Below are 16129 nucleotides of genomic sequence, written 5' to 3' on the forward strand. Positions count from 1 at the left end.
AATAAATGTTTACAACCTTAAGCAGCAAACTGTGTTAGTTTTATTCAGTGCTTAATATAGCATAAAAAAATTCCTGTATCTCACACAGGAAGTTTGTATATAGGTTCAGAAAATGATTACTGTATTCTAAGCTTGCAATTTTTATACTTCTTGATTCATTGTAAGCCCTAATACAGAATCTGATTGCTGTTTTGTTAAAGTCAGTTATTTTAACCAAAAATGGAGAAAGCATATATATATATTTTTTTTATGGTTCATTTTGTATACAGCTGCATATTTATATAGAGGCTCATATGCAGCCAGCTGTGTCCTGACAAAGTGGCCAGTTAACATTATCCGCATATTCAACCCAACACAGCAAGGCTGAAGCTCCAGTCTAGAGTTACCTGGACAAAGCTGTCTGAGTAACTTTAGACTTGCTATTTGGCCAATCAGAGTTACCCAGGTAACCTTGTTCGGCCAGCACTGAGTATCAGCACTGCCTGGTCAAAATGAAACTGGACTCTAGGAATGCCCCCTGTGCCACCTCTCTTAACTGGGTAAATTCTGTCTGAACAGTTTGCCTAGATAAAATGTAGCTGGCGAGCAGGAGTGAACTTTCAAATGTCTGGGTTTGTCTAGCTAACTCCAAAAGTTAATCAACTAATCCTTTGGAATTTGGACCTCATGGTGAACCAATCTTCATGCTTTATATTCTATATATTAACCTTCGGGAGGGAGAAAAGGGACACATTTAATAAATATTGACATGCATCATATTAGCCAATTTTGCATTTTCTTTTTCTTGTTCATTTACAGCAATATTTCATTCTTTTAATTATAACCGATGGTGTTATCAGCGATATGGATGAGACGAGACACGCCATTGTCCAGGCCTCAAAGTTACCCATGTCCATAATAATCATTGGCGTAGGAAACGCAGATTTTGCAGCCATGGAGTTCCTGGATGGAGATAATAGAATGCTCAGGTCTTACACAGGAGAAGAGGCAGCACGAGACATTGTACAGTTTGTACCGTTCCGTGAATTTCGCAATGTAAGTAAGGCGATGGTATACTAGTAATTTATATAGTGCCTTTTATCCAGCAGGATTTCAATGCACCACAGTAGATACTTCAGAACATGCATGCATCCACCTCTAGGTGCACAGCCTACCTACTGGCTGTGATGCCCAAACTGTGTAATAATTTCAAAGGAAGAAGACTAGGGGAAATTCAGTGGTTTGAAAATTCCACCAGAACTTGCTCACCAGGGCCAAAATGCACTTGCCATGTTTTCCTGTTCCCATCCCTCACCGTGGGGAAGGCATGCACACCCCAAGGTAGCCCTCAGCATTCTCTATCTCTTCTCCACCCCACACAGATGCAATATTTTCTCCCCCCAACCATACTCCACCTCACCTCTCCCCTCCCTCTCTCACTGCCACCCCATTCCCTCCCCCCTCCTCAGTGTAGTCCTCTTTCTCTTCTTCCCCCCTGCCCAACAGCCCTCTCATTCTCCTCCCCTGGACCTTGCTGCTGCCTTTTTCCCAGGATGCCACCTCCCTCCCAGGCCCCTGAGCAGGGCCACAAAGGCCACCACCTGCTCCCTGAACTATCTTGCCAGCTGCAAAAACTGGCAAGTGGATTTTCAAAATCCTGCACCTGTTACTAACACTACTGATTTCCAGCTGGGCAAATAGGGACAATGGAAGATCAAATGAATAAGGTCTCACCCGCAATTATTGAGAGATCAGGATTTTGTGCTTTAAACACTGCACCCAACTCTTACTATCGAAAATGCTTACCCTGGTACTCAGTATATTAATATACAGTTGAATACGAGGGACCTTACTCTAGTTTTTGGAAACTGCTAGCGAGAAGACAGGAAATAAAATTTAAATGCATAACCATTTCTCATTATAACGACCAATATCAATACAATCTCATACTGCTACATGCTTCAAGAACATTCAGTCCTTCTTATACAGTTATACAACCAGCATCTACTAACTGGAAAAGCCTGCAGTGGTCAATGAGATTGGCTAATAGATGATTTTATTGGGCATAATCATTCTATGTGGGAAATAGGCAAAAGCAATAAAGAAGTCAATTCACTCTATATAGCAATTCTAACTACATAAAAAAGACAAGATATTAATGGAGCCATGACAGATCCAGTGGCTGCGTTTAACTCTCCAATAATGCAATTATAATATCATGCGATTAATAGCAAATATACAGCTATCAACCAGAAGTGGATGCCTGTGCATGAAATCTGAGATTTGGCTGTATAGGAATTCAAGAACATCAGTACAGCCTACTGTTTATTTTAAAAACAAAACCAACACAATCCAAAATATGTAGTAGAAATCTGTGTATCCAGCCTCAGTAAAAGTATTGCTAATATTTTGATAGATTTGGGCAAGATAGATCAGAATCAATGAAGGCTATGTTGTATTTTAATCAGGGTTGTGTCACAGAATTAGTTCACACTATAGGATACTGGAGTTTCTGCATTCCAGAGGGCTTCTCACTAGCTGGTGTTGCATTCATCCCTGAGATTGCAAACCACATTTCAGTCTGGTGAAACACTTTATTTTACAACATTGTTTACACTTAAAGAGACTCGTACAAGAGCTTTTTTCCAAACTTGAGGGCTTCTTCTGGGTGCTGTTCCTTCAGCTGCCTTCTCAATGCCTGCATGCCCCGCCAAAGTAGTAAAGCTAGTCTGGCATTTGTTACTCCTAAAATCAACTTTACTCGTGATATTTTCTCCTAAAAAAAAAAGCCACCATAAAACACGGGTAGTAGACACCTAAAGGGAACTAAATTCAACCTGCATGACTTCCAAGTACCCTGAAAAATGTGTGTACCTATACTGGATATATGGTAATGCAAACAAAAAGGAGCTGAATTAGCACAAATTTCAATCGCCAAGGTTTCAACCGTAGCGACTGTTCCTTCATGCATCGCTCGTATGTATTCAGAATTCAGTCCTCTTACCAAAAACCTGTTTAAAGTGGAGAGTATGGTTTGCATTTACTTACCCCTCACATGGATCAGAAATGGCTGAGCAGTACTTACAGGCGAATGTAATCAGGTGCGCTCAGCAGAGCACATGTTTAACCTGCAATTGTGCCTACAATTTTTGTTTGCAGATTTTCCCGATGATGCATATAAACAATGTGCGTACAGGTTAGCATCTTCCCATACAAATCCCATGCCAATGAAGACATTATCTCTTATCCCTCATTGCAGACAGATGCGCTGGCTGAACTTTTTTTTTCTTAGCACTGGAGATTTGGAAGCCAATATTTAAAAGCCATTTAGCTGGATAAATGGCAAGGTCTGCCATATTCAGCCACTTAACCGGCTAAATTATAGCCTGATAATGACTTACCCAGCTATAATTTAACCAGATAAAAAAGGAGCGCTCCAGAGGCATTTCTGGGAGAGGTTTAGTTATCCAGCTAATTCAGCCAATTTTGAAATATATCCGGCCAAGTAAACCAGATAAGTTTGGACCTGCTTCAGACCTGACCTAAAGTTATCTGGCCTTGTATGAACGGAGAACCTGCTACTTAACCGGATATCTTCAAAAGATATCCAGTTAAGTGGCAATCCTTTAAAAAATAACAAACCAAAAACCCTATATAACCACAGACCTCTTGGGCTGATGTGACTCTCCCACCATAAAAGTATGATACCCCCACTCCCCTGAAATTAAAAAAATAAATAAATCATATATTAGAGCCAGCCCTCCTTCCCTGCTAAATATATAGGGGTAGATTTTAAAAGGTTGCGCCCGGGCATACATGTGCACACGCTACCCAGTGCGCACACATGTATGCCCGATTTTATAACATATGCGCGCGCTTGTTATAAAATACGGGGTTGTCGCGCGCAAGGCGGTGCACAATTGTGCACCTTGTGCGCACCGAGCCGCGCTGCCTTCCTCCGTTCCCTTCCCCCTAGCCAGACCTTCCCACCCCTTCCCCTAACCTTCCCCCCCCAGCCCTAATCTAGCCCCCCCCCCAAAAAAAAAATCTTTATCTTACCTTTTACCCCTACCTGGAGGCAGGCACAGGTGGCGCGCGCCGGCAGCCTGCCGGACACAATCCTTGGACACAGCAGCAAATGGCCGCTGTGTCGGAGGCCTCTGGCCCCGCCCCTGCCCGCTCCCTCCCCGCCCCTTTTTGCAAGCCCCGGGACTTACACGCATCCCGGGGCTTTACGCGCTTCGCCGGGCCCTTTTAAATAGGCCCAGCACGCGTAACCTTTTTAAAATCCGGCCCATAATCAATATGGGCCTACCACACATATCCCACTACCCTCCCCCTGAAGCCTTCCCACCCACCTGATACCTTAATCGCAGTCCCCTACATCTTCCCAGGATCGCAATACAAAGCAATCCCGGGCTGCTTCCAGTGTTACTCTAGGACTAGTTCACATTTGCACTGCCAGACTTTTTACCTTTTTACATATTTTCCCTCAGGCACAGCAGAGCCTTTGCAATTCCAGTTCTCTTTTTTTTTTTTTTTAACACTTTATTTATATTTTTTGCAATATACATATCAAGCAATAAAGCTTAACAGAAATACAGAATAAAATGTGCAGATTATAGTAGAAGAAACAAACAGAAAAAGCAATAATCCACATCCATCTGTTTACAAAATCACTAAGGGGTGGGGGGGGGGGGGGAGCAGGACATTTGGAACAACTTCTCATTCACAAGGAAAAACAAAAAACCAAACAGATTGTTCAAATAATGATAATATCCGCAATAAACCAACTAATGAATTTAGCACTGGAGTAGAAGCTGGTGCCATAGTTAGTCTGCTATCCAATAATACCTCTAATTGATTAGGCTCATAAAAAATGAACCTATTCCCACCCGATTTTATTGAACACTTAGAAGAAGAATAAAGAAAAAAATCTCCACGCAAGCTAAGAAAAGTAGCTCTAAACAGAAGAAAAGCTTTTCTCTTGTTCTGGGTTGGTCTGGAGAGATCTGAAATTTTCAAATTTTATGTCCCGTAAAAAGGGCTTCCCTATTAGCAAAAAAAAAAAAAAAAGCTTCCTGATCAGATTTTTCTCACTCTCAACAGAACATGTGATCAAAAGGGTTGCCTGTTCCTCAACTTTATCATCAGATTGCTCAAGGAAATTAGTTTAAGCAACTCCTGTTCTCTACTGAATTATTTTAACAGGCGACCTCACATTCATGTTGCAGCTCCTCTCTTCTGCCCTCTCTGATAGCTGAGTGATAGAGGGAACAGCCTGCAGAAATGGATCTCTTCATCTCTACACCAATGAAGATTGCCAGAGTGCCTTTTAAGGCCAAATTAGGTTTGTTAAGCTATATATTACTGTGGCCTGTTTAGGGAAAAAAATAGAGTTCCAAGGTGATCCTGCCTGGGCATCAGCTTTGAATTTCTACTTGAGCCCTTCTTAGCCCTTATCTATGTCCCTGCATGGAAGAAATGTAGGTTATCATTGGCAGCATTTGAGTTGCTAGAGCACTCAACTGGCTGGGACAGGCCTAGGGAATTGGCTAGGAGGAGATAACCAATTCAGCAGACAGGGCGAAAGCTGTTCAGAAGAGAGAAGCCTTAATTCTGGGGCATGATCTCCTGCAGCTCTTGGAGATCAATGAGAGGCAGTAAGTTGTAGGAAGAGCCCTTATTACTAGGTGCTTTTAGGCCCCCCTTTCCAAGAGTTTCCTGCTACGATTGACAGTTGGAGATGGGATCTCCTCAACTAGTTCCAGCCTTAAGATGGTGAGGGATCTTTTTTCTATTCCCAGATGGTGTTGGATCATCTTTTAAGAGAATAATCGTTGGATGGAAGTACAACATTTAGGATCCCTCATGATAGAAAGATTGAGTCTCTACTTAAATGATCTTTCTTTTTCTGTATCTCTCTCCCAAGGTAGCTTTGCGACTCAAATCCTCCTGCACTGGGTCTAGCATCCGTAGGAGGTGGCCATGGTGATCTCCATAGGTAACAATGTTCTGAGGGGGAAGGTTGCGAACCTGCAGTTAACAGGATGGATTCATGGTTGGCAAGTCTAGCACAGTGGAAGTAAGTGATCCGAGGAGCTCCATCAGTCAGATCCTCCATGTGGCCTGAGGTTTAGCGTTCAAGATAGGATTGCAATGTTTATAGCTGTGGCACTCCTCCCACAGAATGATGGCCACTGCAATCTTGACCTTTTTCTGCAGTTTTACCTTTTTTAAGAGATTATCTGTGCTCTGGAGTAGTCCTGAAAGTTTAGGGACCAAACTTCAGAGGCCAGCTAAGGGTGCTTATTGGAAGCCTCGCTAGCCCCTCAGTACCAGTCCTGGTCAGGGCCATTTCAGAGGCAATCTGCTTAGGCAACTCTCTCCCTTTCTCAGGGTTGTATTCCAGGACAGTGGGTTCAGCTGCTGTGTACTTGGCATGCTCCCTCACAGTGACTCTGGGTGCTTGGACACCAACCAGGAAGATTTCCTTGTTGTCCCAGTGTAGGCTTTGAAGGTGATGGTATTAGGTTGGTTCAGTCATCCACATATGTTTGGGCTCTCTATCTTTCTTGAAAAGAGGTCAGGGGCATAGTACTATTTATTTCAGGTCTCCCAGAAAGGGCTGTGAGTTCTATTCTTTGGGTCCCCGTGCAAAATGGCAGACCTTTTCTTAGACATTATCCCTCATGAAGAAAGTATCCCATTTGAGAGAGCAGCTTCCATGACTCTGTACTTTTCTTGCAAGCCCGAGCCTGTCTCTGCAAGATTTACAAGTTATGCTTTCATCCCAGACTCCTCTGGTGGAAGAACAAGATTGAAGGAATGGATCTGTTAGCGGGACATATTGCCTATTCCATAAACTGAACTCACAGAAGTTCCAAACTAATTCCGGTCTGCTAATGATCCTCTTTCATGCCAGTGAAGGTGTAATCCCGGACACTAAGTATCCTCATTATGGAGCCTGATTCTCTCAACAGTCAAAGTTGTAAATCCTAGAAAATCCCTTCCATGTCTTTTACAACCTAGAAGAATCCTGTGATCAAGGGAAAGGATAAGAACATGCCATACTGGATCAGATCACAGGTCCATCAAGCCCAGTATCCTGTTTCCAACAATAGCCAATCCAGGTTGCAAGTATCTGGCAAGATCCTAAATCATAAATAGATCCCCAAGTCTCACAAATGGGGATAATGCTGGGTAAGTGCTCATCGGACAGTATGGTATGATATAGCAACCGAGAGAGAGAGCAGTCATACCAAGATCAAGTTTTGAACTTCAAAAATGAAAACTTTGGTAAAATGGGGACATACCTTGAGAAGCTAGAAGACTGGGAAAAGATGGATGAAGTGGAAATTCAGTGGGCCAAATTAAAAGGAGCTATTACAAAGGCAACAATCTTTATGTAAGAAAAGTAACCAAAAGTAAGAGGAAAAATAAACTGATCTGGTTCTCAAAGAAGGTGGCTGAAAAACTAAAGGCAAAAAGATTAGCACTCAAGATATACAAAGGATCCCAAAAACTGGAACACAGGGAAGTATACCTGAGGAAGTTGAAAGAGATGGGGAAATTAATAAGGAAAGCGGAAGAAAGGATCACCAAAGAGGTAAAGCAAGGTGACAAAATATTTTTCAGATACATCAGAGAAAGTAGGAAAACAAGAGGTGGCATTGTAAGATTGAATGGAGACAAGGAGCAATGTCTTAGAAAGAGGAAAAAAATAGGAGAAACATTATACAAATACTTCAGTTCGTGTTCACTAAGAAGACCATGGGGAAGGACTATTTCTGACTGACAAAACCATAGATGAAAATGGAGTACATGCAACCCCAATAACAGAAGAAACTATATGACTATATGGGAAGATTAGGAAACCTGAAAGTAGATAAGGCCAAGGGGCTGGACGAGGTACATCCCATCCCAGGATACTAAGAGCTCAGAGATGTGCTGGTAGGTCCACTGAAGGACTTGTTTAATAGATCTCTGGTAAAAGTGGTGCCACAAAATGGGAAAAGAGTAGTTTTGGTCCCACAGGATAAAGACGGTAGGAGAAAGGAGGCTGGAAACTACAAGCCTGTTAGCCTTACCTCAGTGGTGGAGACTCTGCTAAAGGAAAAGATAGTGGACTTTCCTTTAGATTGGGTGTATAGAGAATTAGATCAAGGAAAGGAAAAAACCACCAACTATTCAGAAGATGGACTGTTACAATAAGCACTACTGGTAAAAAGCCTTTCATTGTTTTATCAGTGATCATTGGTCCTCAAGTCTTCAAAAAAATGTTCAAAAAAAATAAATATTTGCGAATACAACATGTTTTAAATGTATCTTTTAATTTCTTGTCTGATGACTGCTGATGCTGATTCTTGCAGCTTTTGACTTCAAGCAGTGTATCTGGAGAGTATACAATTGTAATCCCATTCATATATCTAATACCATCCTGGATGCCCATTCCAGATGTATTCTATGCTTTTAAAAAGTGGAAGAAAGGCCAAACAACTGCCAGCATGGTTAAAAGGTGAGGTGAAAGAGGCTGTTTTAGCCAAAAGAACGTCTTTCAAAAATTGGAGAAAAGATCCATCTGAAGAAAATAGGAAAAAGCATAAGCCTTGGCAAGTCAGATAACATTGATAAGGCAGGCTAAAAGAGAATTTGAAAAGAAGCTGGCCATAGAGGCAAAATCTTATAATAAATTATTTTTTAAAATGTATCCAAGCCTTTGGAATAATCTACCGGATTCACTTTGTTCGGTGCCGACACTCAAATCATTCAAGAAGGACCTAAAGACCCACGTATTCCTACTGGCTTTTAAGGACTTAAGCATTCCAGTTTAAATGAACTTGCTGTGGCCGACCCTCATATTATGTTACTTGTAATGTTTTTAATTATGTTTAGATACAAATTATGTATGTTTTTATCCTGTAAATCGCCTTGAAATAGTAGCAATAGGAGTGGGCTAGAAAGTTTTTTAATAAATCTGAAGCAGGAAGCCTTTGAGGGAGTCTGCTTGCAATCCACATTAGGACATTGCCTCCTATTCTGTGACTTTATTTTCTCAGGAGTCTCTCATGAGGAACTTTGTCAAACGCCTTCTGAAAATCCAAATACACTACATCCACTGGCTCACCATTATCCACATGTTTATTAACCCCTTCAAAAAAATGTAGCAGATTGGTGACAACAAGATTTCCCTTCTGTAAATTCATGTCCCATTAATCCATGACTTTCTATATGTTCTGTGACTTTGTTCTTTAGAATAGTTTATATGATCTTCCTGGCACTAAAGTCAGACTCACTGATCTATAGTTTCCAGGATCACCTTTGTAGCCCTTTTTAAAGATCGAAGTTACATTGGCCACCCTTCACTCTTCAGGTACAATGATTTTAATGTATGTTACAAGTTACTGGTAATAGATCTGAAATTTCATTTTTTAGTTCCTTCAGAATTCTGGGTTCTATAAGATCTGGTCCGGGCTACTCTAGTTGGTCAATCCGCCCGATTACATCTTCCAGCTTCATCATGATTTGTTTGTTCTTCTGAATCATCACCATTGAATTGTTTCCAGCATAGGTTTCTCCCCAACAGCCTCTTTGGTAAACACCGAAGCAAAGAATTAATTGTCTTTCTGCAATGGCCTTATCTTACCTAAGTGCCCCTTTAATTTTAATAAAAAAGCCCAATTCTATCCCTCTTCTAAAGGTAGTGTTTCATTTCTGTTGAAATCAGGCTTTTCTTATTTAAAAGTAGAGCAATGTAGGCCAGGGTAGGGACAGTCATTCTCAAGCCTGTTGTAGGTCACTTTTGAGATATTTGTAGGTGACCAGTTTTTTCTTGAATAGGTCTTTGGTATATCCTATTAAAGCACAGTTGTTTATAAGACACAGATTTCAGGAGGACTCAAGGAGATGAATGCTTTGGCTTGTTCCAGCAAGAGTTTGCAGATCCCAGAGAGCCATCATGCCCGCTTGCTGAGGGTGCACACCTCCGTCTAGGCAGAATCGGAAACTGTCTTTCAGAGGATCATGGCAGGGCAATGCCCTTGACCCTATTGCATCCCTGCTCTAAGGACCTCAGTGAGGGTGTGCAGGCTGGGCAAGGATGTGCCCTGCACACAGGAGGCCTGAGAGCTTCAGTGGCTTCCTTGGTCTAGGTGGAGCTCTGGTATTTGTTTGGACTCGTCTGGCATGGAAGGTGAAATTTAAACTTATCTGTTAGTTTCCTTACTTTAGTCCTACCAAACCAATCCAGAACTCCCCCAGAGAAGCCACAACTATTAAGGGCTCTTCTGTCTGCTGCGTTCAGAAAACTATCAGTGAGTACGTTGGCCTAATCATGACCTTGCTGTAGGAATTATATAATTCTTGAGTTAATGACCTTAGAGTGAAGTTTCTTGGCTACATCCGGTTTTAGTTGTGGTGATTTTGAAAACAAAACAATCAATCATCATTGGTTATCTTAGCTTTGACAGAGGATATCGAAGAGCTGGAGGCAGCACATGACCCCTATGGGGGGGGGGGGGGGAGTGAAGTCCGCTTTGAGCATTTTTCTCTGTTTCTGTCTGCTGGCAGGGAGGATATAACCCACTTGTTTGGATTGGTCTGGCAGGACTAAAGGCAAGGAAATTAACAGGTAACTTTACGTTTCACCTTTTCGGCTCTGGAATCACACCTACGGCATGTTTTCTGAACATAAAGGAGAAGGTAGTTTTTTCCTCTGCCCCATGCTTCCTTTTCCTGCAGTGCCCGATCTTGCTCCCTCCCCAGAAAGGGAGCTGGCCTTACCAGTGCTGCAGGCTCTCTTTCCCTCAGTATTGGTGAAATATAAAAATAACTTCCATACTCGCTCCTCCTCCTCCTGTGCCCACCAGCTCACAAGTCATAACTTACAGGCACAAATTTGTGAGCCAGAAGAATTCGCCTGGTGCGAGCAAAGGCCCGGCCACGAGCATAAAGGCCGGAATTTGTGTGAGTAAGGCTTTTAAAAGCCGGTCGTTAGCCTATGCAAAGAGCTGAGTACACATTTTAATTTGGGTTTGTTTGCTTTTTTTTAAATTCCTAATACATTAGGAATTTCAGTGCACCTTCTTACATCAGGTTGAAATCTCTTGAGTTTTCTTAGGAAATTTAAACAGAAATAGGGAACAGGTTTGTAGATAGATGTGATTGTCTAGGGAAAGGAGCTGGGACAGAAGTTTTGTTTGGTTTTTTTTAATGATGCTGGAATGCTTTTCTGGAGCTTTTTGCAGTCCTGGCGCTGGCCAAATCCCATCTACCAACCTGTTCTACTGATATTTTCCATGGACACTCTTTGAGTTTGCAATCTGAATGTCCAACCATTTCTCATTCAAGCTTGAGATATGTAAATGTGAAATCTACTTTCTACTTAGATTTACTTATATGTTTTACCGTGGGTGAATGCTGAATGTATATGAAAGATGTGTAAATGGCCAGCAGCTACGGTTGAAGCCTTGACGATTGGTGCTACTGCTCATGTTTCAAACTTTTACTAAATATACTGAAGCAATGCCGTAAGACCCAAAATGAGGAAGCTATTAGGGGCAGCTGCATCACAAATACAATCAATACTGGTAGCTTTTACTATCAGCTCCTAATGAACTAGAACTGCAAAAGGGTTATTTATTTATTTTTTGCAAAAATGGATGTTATATTTTACTTGGCAAAAAATTAGCAGCAAACCGCATTGTGCAACTGTTGAATTGCTTTTTAAATGGCAAAACGTTGCAGGCAGTTTGTAAATAACCCAAGGCTCCTGTGGCGGGTAGGTAGGTAGCACTGGTTGGATACCTTTTGTAATGCCCTTACCCTGCTACTGCATAGGTACTTTCTTCAGTGTTGTATAAGATTACAGATTTTTGTTCTCACCTTTTTCTTTCCAGGCTCCAAAGGAAACGTTGGCCAAAGCGGTGCTTGCAGAACTCCCCCAGCAAGTTGTTCAGTATTTCAAGCATCAAAATCTGCCTCCCGTCCACTCAGAGCCCGCCTAGCACCCCCCCCCCCCCCTCCTTCTGCATGTGGCAAACGTTCAGTACATTGTTTACTAAGTAAGTGTGCATGGGTCACAGGGATTTTAGGGGCCTTTTTTTTTTTTTTAAACAAAATATGATCAATTCTGAGAGGACCTTGCTTTTTAAATTCATGACACACAAAGCAGACCAGGTACCCCCCCCCCCCTGCAGACACTTTCAGTATTGAATGTAATTTGTACAATTTTAATGTAACTAAAACAAATTTTTACAAATCTCACTTTGCTCTTCTTAAAGCGCCCTAATGTACATTATGTAGAACTATGTGCGTAGCAGTGTTGTACCTATACCTCTTATGCTGTATGTTCCTTTTTATACAGTGGACATGTTATTTGTTATATTCTCAGATTAATAAACAAATTCAGACATTTAAAAAAAAAAAGTAAGCAGTGCATTTGCTTTATATATTTGGACGCAACATTCAAGGTTAAGGGCACCTATGCTAAATGAGGTCTTTGGACAAGTGTCTTATTTACAAGTACAAGAGTAAGAGATCTGGTTCAGAGGTGGCAGAGCGGTACAGATTTCCCGAACAGACAGAACATGATCTTTTACACTCCTGGGCCTACCTTACTGGCTACTCAGCTTTACTTGGTTGAACAGAAAGAACTTGGGTTGCTAACAAATAACTATTTACATCTTAAAACATATCCACTCCCCCAACCAGGTACAGAAATTTCAATCTATCATCCATGGTTTGAAAATGCTTCTTATTCCCCCAACACCCGTACAGCAGCAAGAAAGCGTGTACTCAGCTCTTTATGCTAGATTCTTTTTAATTACTGCAATACAGCAGTAGATATAGGAAGCTTTCTAGGGCACACTTTATGGGGCCTCAAGGAAGGTGTTGGTACGAAAAATAGACGAGACGATCTTGCCAGTGTTGTTGATGGTGCCTTCGCTATCTGAGCTGGATTCAGAGTCGCTGCTGCCCGAGTATTCGCCAAGGCCAGGCAGGATGCCGATGCACACAGAAGCGGAGGGGCAGTGCACGACCGAGCCGCTCAATGCGCTGCTTCCGAGATGATCACGAGAGCTGTTTCCTGTTGCAACAAAAAAAAATGATAAATCACAATCTATCAACAAGTTAGTCTAACCTCAGTGTTTTTACATTAAGCTTCTTAAGGCTCACTGTGTCTTCACATAATGATGGCTGTAGTTCTTAACTAGCTCCTGTTAGAGCACTAGGTAAATAAATATAGCCAATGTAAGCAGGGCTGGACAGAACCTACCTAAAATTTGGGAGGAGAGGGACAGGAGCTGGCTGAGGGGAGGGGGGACAGCAAAAATTGGCATAGGAACCAGGGGAAGAATTTTTGAGAGAGTGTTTTTCTTACTATTATTGGCTGATACTTAAGCTTTCTAAAAATGTTTCCATCCCTACATTTAATTATTTATTGTTTTTCTATACCGACCTTCAAGGTTAAATACCATATCAGATCAGTTTACATCGAACAGGGACAGAACAGTAAACATAAACTACTTATTCTAATCAGAAGAAACAAAAAGTTACATTTAACGAGGACTGCAAAACTTGGAAGCTTAAACAGCTAACACACACACCTGGTTACTAATGCAGCTATTTCTACTTTTAATATACAAACCTTGCCGTTCTTTGCATTCACAAGATTACTTACTGCTAGAGGTATCTGCTTCTAAGCAAATTCAATATGCAGAAACACGCAGACGGGCATGCTCCATAATTAGCTAACGCTGTGGAATGCTCTGCCCCGGTCTTTGCGACTGATTCCGGACAGAAGCTTTTTTTTTTTTTTCCAATCATATTTATTGAAGTTTCAGAAGCAATACACTAAGCAGTAAACCAGAAGTTCTAAGCAAGATCAACAGCTCACTTGTATAAGCTCATACAACAAATAAAGAGGAGATGTCCATGAGAGCAAAAGGAAACCACCTTCTGAAATGTGAACATCCAATAAGCCCCTTCCCATTCCCCCTCCATATCTGGTATACCAAGAAGAGAGAAACTGCCTTCCGGAGATAGGAATGCAAAACAAACCAGAACAGTCCTTGCACGAGGCATCCAAAAAGAGGCATTGTTTCATAGCTAGTATCTGGGTGAGAAGGAGAAAAGAACATAAGAAAATGCCATACTGGGTCAGACCAAGGGTCCATCAAGCCCAGCATCCTGTTTCCAACAGTGGCCAATCCAGGCCATAAGAACCTGGCAAGTACCCAAAAACTAAGTCTATTCCATGTTACCGTTGCTAATGGCAGCGGCTATTCTCTAAGTGAACTTAATAGCAGGTAATGGACTTCTCCTCCAAGAACTTATCCAATCCTTTTTTAAACACAGCTATACTAACTGCACTAACCACATCCTCTGGCAACAAATTCCAGAGTTTAATTGTGTGTTGAGTAAAAAAGAACTTTCTCAGATTAGTTTTAAATGTGCCCCATGCTAACTTCATGGAGTGCCCCCTAGTCTTTCTACTATCCGAAAGAGTAAATAACCAATTCACATCTACCTGTTCTAGACCTCTCATTGTATCACAATGGGATATGACATAACTTAATAAAACATACAGGGAAGAAGGAAAGAAATAGCAAGATATCAAGGCAAGAAAAGAAAAATAGGTAAGATCGGAAATATTAAAGAAAACCTTCATCCATCCGCTAGAGTCTTCCGAATAGTGGGGGGGAGAGAGAGTCCTGGAAGTGCTTCCAAATGTCCAACATAGTGTGAAAATGTTTGGGACAGCCAACTCTCGTGAAAAGATATTCAAATGTAAACAATTTTTACCATTCTATGAAACCGAAGATCAGGTTGAGGGCAAGAGTTACCAATCCAATGAGAGAGTATGACTTTCTTGCCAAGAAAACCCATTTTTCTCACAAGTCAACACTTACTCATCTTGCACTCTGTGCGAGCATAATTGAACTTGCCAAAGAGCCAAATGTTTGGGTCACTGGGAATATCAAACCCTAGAATAGTAGCACATAATCCTCCCACCCGTTGCCAAAAAGACTGGAGTGAAGGGCAAGACCAAAAAGTATGAATATAATTACCAACATCAGTTCCACACATGGGGCACAGATCTGAGGAGCATTGTTTTGCTTTAAACACCAGTAGAATTGCCAAAGAAATTTAAATTGCATTTCCCACAAGATTACTTTCTCAGTTAAGTTCGGGATATCAAGGTAACATTCCTTAAACTGTGGAAAGGAAACTCCAACCAGCCTTGCCACCACTGAAATAGAGAAAGTAATGTATCATCGTGTGGTATCACATAAAGGGCCTACGAAAGCGAGCCATCAAGGGCTCATGCTGTCGATCGCCTAATACTTTCTCAGCATCTTAGCGGAATGAGTTTCTAGAACTGCATCCCCTGAAGCCCCAATAAAGTGCCTTACTTATAAATAGGCAAAAAATTCACTCCGGGATAAGTGGAATGTTTCCTGTAATACCTGAAAACTGAGCAGTAATCCCGTAGTCCCCAAAAATAACTGGTAGATGCTGGTGAGGCCTTTCTTGCGCCAACTGTAAAACAGACTTTTCCAAGCCAGGAAGAAAAAGTATCATCACAAATGTTTAATGGGGGGGAAGACAATTTAGTGGAGCGGCCAGTAAGCTAATGACCAGGCCTTCTTGCAGGAATTTATTAACAGATGCGACTAAGTCGGGTGAGAGTAATTTGGTTTCTATTTGGGGTAAGCTATTTAAGGAAGGAACATCAAACCACTTTATTAAATGTATATAAGGCACTGTATATGAGGTTCCCGATATCCAGTCTCCCAAACAGCGCAGCATACATGGCAAATTACACTTTTTAAAATCTGGACAACCCAGGCCCCCTTGCTCCAGAGGTCTAGTGAGCACCTGCAAAGGGAGTCGTAAGTGCTGCCCATTCCACAAAAAATTTTGAAATATCCAATCTATTTCATTATGATCCTTTTTGATAATCCATAAAGGAACCATTTGAAGGACATATAGCCACTTAGGAACAATCATCTTAAGCAGATGTGTTTTCACCTAGGAGAGACAATGGTAAAGATTTCCAGTTTATTAGGGAGCTGGACATGCCAGTTAACAATGGTTGAATACTGGCTTTTAAAGGGGATGTAGATAGATAGGATTCCTAACACCT

The 16129-nt window shown here is 41.5% G+C and overlaps 2 protein-coding genes across 5 annotated transcripts in view; one reads left to right on the forward strand and one right to left on the reverse strand.

Annotated features, from left to right (window-relative positions):
• Positions 1 to 12405, forward strand: part of CPNE2 (copine 2) — a 455723-nt gene extending 443318 nt beyond the window's left edge. For all 4 annotated transcript variants that reach the window (XM_029608729.1, XM_029608728.1, XM_029608731.1 and 1 more), the window contains 2 exons: positions 799 to 1035; positions 11877 to 12405. In XM_029608729.1, the coding sequence (XP_029464589.1) occupies positions 799 to 1035; positions 11877 to 11984 (345 nt within the window). In that variant the 3' untranslated portion in view covers positions 11985 to 12405. The remainder of the gene's footprint in view (positions 1 to 798; positions 1036 to 11876) is intronic.
• Positions 12194 to 16129, reverse strand: part of FAM192A (family with sequence similarity 192 member A) — a 64017-nt gene continuing 60081 nt past the window's right edge. Inside the window, exon 7 of the mRNA XM_029608732.1 lies at positions 12194 to 13066. Within this exon, the coding sequence (XP_029464592.1) occupies positions 12849 to 13066 (218 nt within the window). The 3' untranslated portion in view covers positions 12194 to 12848. The remainder of the gene's footprint in view (positions 13067 to 16129) is intronic.

The sequence above is a fragment of the Rhinatrema bivittatum genome, chromosome 7, assembly GCF_901001135.1.
Source record: "Rhinatrema bivittatum chromosome 7, aRhiBiv1.1, whole genome shotgun sequence".
Lineage (NCBI taxonomy): Eukaryota > Metazoa > Chordata > Amphibia > Gymnophiona > Rhinatrematidae > Rhinatrema > Rhinatrema bivittatum.